Source organism: Watersipora subatra, chromosome 5 (assembly GCF_963576615.1).
Source record: "Watersipora subatra chromosome 5, tzWatSuba1.1, whole genome shotgun sequence".
NCBI classification, from domain to species: Eukaryota; Metazoa; Bryozoa; class Gymnolaemata; order Cheilostomatida; family Watersiporidae; genus Watersipora; species Watersipora subatra.
The window spans coordinates 39,733,336-39,739,401 of NC_088712.1; the positions used below are offsets into that span (position 1 = coordinate 39,733,336).

Sequence of the window (6,066 nt, forward strand, 5' to 3'; positions counted from 1 at the left end):
GATTTTACTATCAACTTTAAGGCTTGTTTGTCCTGATATTAGCAAATTTTAAATTGCTCATTGACATCAAAGATTTTTTACCATGTCCACATATGTGTACACCATGCATCTGTTCACCAATTCGCATTGTCCACGTATGTGGACGTAGAGCTAATTACAGGAACAATATGTGGTTTAGGCTGCTATATTATGAACATTTTGCAAGATCTATCACACATACATGTAAGACATATATATATTATGACATATATTTGTATCACTCAGTCGACATATCTTTCGAAGACTTCACAAAATTGAAAATGCACTGTGACAACCTCAAACCATGAGGGGATACAGCAATAGTTTTTGTACACAGACGGGTGTCTGCTCGACGAGTTACTGGTGATAATCAGCAAAGCACTCCGGACAGAGGTAGACTTGGCAGACACCACACATATACCTGCACCGCTTTGTGCAAGCCATGCTTCTGCATCGTGAAGCATTTTTCTGCTCTTTATTTTCTGGAAAATGGCCAAGCGACAGATTCTTTCGGAGAGCAGCTGGAGGTTGTAGCCGAGACAATTTAGCCGGAGGTACTGCTTGAGAAGATGATGGACAACTTCTGCCTTTCTTGCTTCCCAATGATAAACCCTTACCAATTAGGGCTGTTGCGACACTGCTTCGAAAAGCCAGCAGATCAAGGGGAGAGCCTTCTTCAAGCCATCTGTAAATGACCCAGCTGTTTGAAATGGCTAGATTCAAGAAATGAAAAAAATATCCGAAGGTACCATTTCTTCTGCTTCAGGTTGTGGCGATAGCAAGACACAAGGAAATCTGTCAAGTCCACTCCCCCCATGTGCTGATTATAAATTTCTATAGCAAATGGCCTTGTGACATTCACTTTTACCTTCTCTTTTTTGTCCCATCTCTCCACATAGCTTAGAGGCTCGACTCCAGCAAATGTGCTCGCTGTATGGACAAAGCTGTTGTCATTCCACTTGACAACAGTAACATCACACTGGCTTGTTGTGTACGAGAATTCTCCTCGTCTTTTCATGCTTTTATCCTCTGCCAATATGTTCTCAGCACCCAACAGCCTGTTTTTCCTCAACGTACCAGTGCTCAGAATTTTCTTCTCACGAAGTGTTTTCAACAGCTCCATGGTGGTGAAGAGGTTGTCAAAAAAGACTTTGTGGTACTTTCCTTCTAACCCTAAACACAGGCACATCAATACATCTGCACATAAACCCAACTCTTTTTCAGGCCGATTTCCATTAGCTCCTTGATAGATTTCAAAATCGTAAACATACCCAGACACACCTGACCGTACCCAGACCTTGTAGCCCCACTTTTTAGGTTTGCTGCGTATGTACTGCTTTAGTGAACTTCCTCCAGTAAATGGTATCATCATCTCATCTACACTATGGAACTCCTCAGGTGTGACGGCAGACTTGAATGTAGAATTCATTGCGTCAAGAAATGGTCGCATCTTTTTCAAGCGATCGGTCGATTCTGTGTTTTCTGTGTTATCAGCAAAGTGTAGAAATCGCCGTATTCTCTCAAATCTATTCACTGACATGGCGTTGGCAATCAAGTTGCATCGCAAGCATGTGTTAGACGACCAGTACATTCGTAGTCTGGAGTAGCGGATGTAAGTCATGACAATGTTGATCCCAAGAAATATAAAGAGCTCACCTTTTGTCAAGCCTAAAGGAGTATCTATGCTTTGTTGAATTGCATACAAGTTCGATTGGTAAACAATGTCATCAAGAAGCTGATCGGTGAAGTAATGACTGAATATGTCTATTGGCTCAATATTTCCACCTAGATGAATAGTGACTTCATGTTGTCCAGAAAAAACAGGAATGTCGTTTACATGGCTATTATCACAATTTGCATTCCATGTGAGACTTGAAGGCTTACACTGCTTCTTTGGTAATGCAGTCTTTTTTCTCTGGTAGTTGGTGCTTGCGCTTTTGATAACTGTCCTTTTGTGATCGACTTTGGAGTAGACGTGACTTTCGATGTAGATGGTTGATCAATGCTGTTAGCTAAACTTTCAGAGAGAGCTGAGGATGTATTGCAGCTATACTCTTCATCGCTGCTACTTTCAGTTTCCACATACTCTTTCAACTGATTTTGTGGGCTCCAATCCTCATCTAGGTCACTGTCATCACTTATCAAGTTATCCTCACTATCGCTGCCAAGTGCAGCTGCAAGCACATCATCAGAAAAAATCCTTGGAATGGTACGCTTCCTTCTATCCATCTAGAAACATAAGAGCTATAGTTGTGTAACACTGCCTTAGTCTCTCCAATATCATACTGTGCATATATTTTATGCTCATAAAGCAACTCATGTTTTGAAATCTGCATTCCAGCAACAATGGATGCCATGCATAATGCAGTTGTTGGTGAAATGCAAGTTCAATTGTTGCATGGTGTACACATGTGTGGACATCCACTGAAGTGACCTAACTGCTTTAGCCACATAATTTACTTCAATTTCTGCTTTTCCATTGCATGCTTGTCACTATTATGCACAAGAAAACAAAATTCAGAAGGCTTTACAGATGCACAGCAATTCAATAGCACAACAAAACATGTCAGTATATTTCAGTACTAACCTTTGATGAGCAATCCAAACTAAATTTCCCTCCAAAACATTGACCTTGACCTCATGACAAAATTCCACTCACATGGTGAGAAGCCAACTCCAGAGTCTAACTAATGCTTCAATTGAAGTTGCTGTATATGCTCAAAACAACATTTTGTAGCTGCTATAAAATGGTGTACACATGTGTGGACGTTGCGCATGAAAGGGTTAATAAACTGCGGCCTTAACCAACTGAATTGATTAAGCAACAGATCAGACAAATTATGCAATAATTATATCTCTGTGATTTATTAGAAAAAAAGCGTAATGATAAATAGATAAAATGAATGTATAATCGGAAACAATCTGAGTTATCTTTTAATTTCTATTAATAGATCTGGTAAGTGGTTAACAAATAAAGAAGTATGCACTGCTCTATTATAGTAGGTGACCACAAATATGATGCCTATCATCTGAAAATTAAAGGAAATGTCATAGAGAAGTGAAGATATACAAAAGGTTCATATAACAACTATATAATGCATAAAAATTTCTTACATCGCGTTCTCTTTGTTATCTTGAGTAAATTAGTCAGATACAAACTGCATTTGCATTTATTATTCAGCAGAAAAAATGCACGAAGTCTGAAGTAGAAATTTATCTACTCTTGAGCTGCAATAAATCAATTCTGATTTTGTGCTATACATAATCTATATGCATATAAATCTCAGTGTTAGTCTTTTTTTTGCTGTTGGTCTGTCCGTGAGAGTGTTCAGTTATAGAAACAATGTTTTAGGAATTAAAAACATGTTGTACACTGGGGTTGAACTAAAAATCCCGGTTCTGCAAACCAGATTTTACCCATTTCACTACATCAATCAACTGCCTATATTATTGAATAAACTATGCACATATTCTTTACACAGGTCCATATTTAACGGCTTCATACTGATCCTTACAGCTAGCGTTGTGCTAGCGTTCCGCTAGCAGTTTTAGCCAGCATAAAATGCTTACATGAGCATGGACAACAAGATTATGGCAATCAGTATAAAACTGTAGCAGACACTGCAGCCAATCAGTATGAATTGTACAGAAATAAACACAGTAGGTAGATAAAAACAGACACGGTGTACAGAAATAAACAGCTACCTTTATTTAAAAATAAAAATGGTAGATGTAGCACATATTCATTAAAAGTAAATTTTCTGCACAAAAACCTTTTTTTATTGCCTGTGCAAAACCGCGGATTTATGTAGTAGCAATAGATGTATAACAAATGCATTATGACACCTTATATGACTATATGTAAGACTTCAGTACAATTTAAACTACGCTAGATACTTGTGTTAAAAAGTTCAGTGTGATGAAAGAGATGTGTTAAAATATACCATGATATGGTTGCCAACATCTTTAGGTTCAACAGAACTTTCTGGAAAGAGCTTATTTTACCTTCTCAAAAGTCCATAACGCAAATACGTCATCATTGTTAAACAATCTTGAAATAACAATCAAAATCAAAGTAAATGCATTGTATCATGTTGCACATATACTTTAGTCCTTACCCTTTATATGATTAGAGATTGTATATGGTGCTTTATAAAAGATCAGAACTCATTCTAATTTGAACTGATAACCTAATGAGAGACACAAAAGCCAAATAACAAGCCTAGCACTTGCCGAGAATGCTGTCTGTTACAGCTGAAGTAAGAGCCAATAGGCACAAGAACAGTACCTGCCAACTCTTCATTATTGCAGGATGTGTTTATCTGACAAGGTATAGAAAGTGGTACTGATTCAAGCCATTGTCCAAAATTGATACAGATACTATTTTTAACTTATGCTTGTTTTACAGAGCATTTTTATTATCTGTTTTATCGTGCTTCATTATCCTCTATTAAAAAAACCGTCTTTCAATGGATGGCACTTATTATGTGCCAATACTTACATTTGATTGATTTATATGAAATTCAAAGAACTACTCTAGTTCACTCAAAGTACCTGATCAAAGAGTGGGTCATAAATTATTCTTGTCATATTTTCAGTGAATTGCACTTAATAACAGCCTAAACAGATTACTTTTGGCTAAAGTTTGTTTGTTTTATTTTACATTAAATTATGACAACAAGATTATAGAAGACAAGTAAGCTGCAATGTTGGCCCATTTGCGCAGTAGCATGGCTATTGGAGGCGCAGAACCACAGGTAACAGATGAAATTGATTGTCAATGAAAAAAAACCAAGTTGTCTAAGCACTAGAAATCGGAACAAATCTTGTCCAGAGAGTCTAGCAGCTACTGCTTTAGAACAGCTCTAAAACCATCATGATTATCAATTTTCCTTAGCAAAATTGGCAAGGAATTCCATGCTGACGACACACAATAGGCAACCCGTATATGGCCACCAGTACAGGAGGAGGATGGAAGAGGTGATTAAAATAGGAAACGATGAGTGTCATAATGTGTTGACAACTTTGTTTGTGATTTAAATTGTGTGAAGGCTAAAAAACAAATTCTTAGTTAGTATAGTTGCAGTTTAGGCAAAACACAAGATCTTTTAAACAAAGGAGTTAGCAGAAAATAACAGTTTTTATGATATATTATTCTCTGCAATCGCTTTTGGATGACTAAAATTTTTTTTAAATTAATAAACTTTTTTAATTTATTTGGAGCTACTTTTAATTTTATTAACAGTAGCTCCAATGAGCTACTTTTAATAAAATTAAAAGTAGCTCATTGGACCGTTTCATCATGCTTCCAAGCAATAAACTATTTTACTGTTAACTAGAGTATTATATAAAAGCAAAAGAGGCATTTCTTGTAAGTTCAATGAGGCTTGGTGAATAAGTCCCAAACTTTGTTGTGGTTGTTTCTCAATGGTTTTATGTGTCTTGACCAGTTTAGTGTACTATCTATTGTAACGCCTAAAATTTTTATATTATCGTTCATTAGTATGTTTTGTCCATTCATAAAAATGTTTTTTGTTAATCGAAGTTTATGTTGTGAATTTAGAATAACTATGAAATTAGTCTTGTCAACATTCAATGTTAGTTTGTTTTGGTCACACCAAATTTTTATCGCATTTAATTTTTTGTTAATTATAGATATATCTTTATTCAACTTTTTAGCATTATAAAATAAGTTTGTTTCATCAGCAAACAAAATAGTTTTAAATTTATTAGTATTATTTACAAGATCAATTATATAAAACAAAAAAATGTTGGTCTAAGGATGGATCTTTGAGGTACTTCACATTTAATTACTAGAGGTTGGAATGTTTTCTAAGATATTATAAAACTTTGAATACAATTTGATAGATAGTTTAAAACTAGTTTCAAGCTTGAATGAGAAAAATTTATTTGTGTAAGCTTATTTATCAAAATAGAGTAATTTAATTCTATCAAAAGCTTTGGAGAAGTTAATGAAAATACCTAAAACAGATAGACTACTGTTTAAAGCTGCAAGTTTATTGTTTGTAAGTTCTATCGATGTTTCAC

At 35.6% G+C, this 6,066-nt stretch overlaps 1 protein-coding gene across 1 annotated transcript; it reads right to left on the minus strand.

Moving 5' to 3' along the window:
* Positions 1-375: 375 nt before the first annotated feature.
* On the minus strand, positions 376-2,247 carry LOC137397354 (piggyBac transposable element-derived protein 3-like). Its single transcript, XM_068083643.1, has 3 exons — positions 1,905-2,247; positions 768-1,803; positions 376-718 (listed from the first exon to the last, which is right to left on the minus strand). Exons 1-3 carry the CDS (start codon positions 2,245-2,247, stop codon positions 376-378), a joined length of 1,722 nt encoding a protein of 573 aa, XP_067939744.1.
* Positions 2,248-6,066: the final 3,819 nt, after the last annotated feature.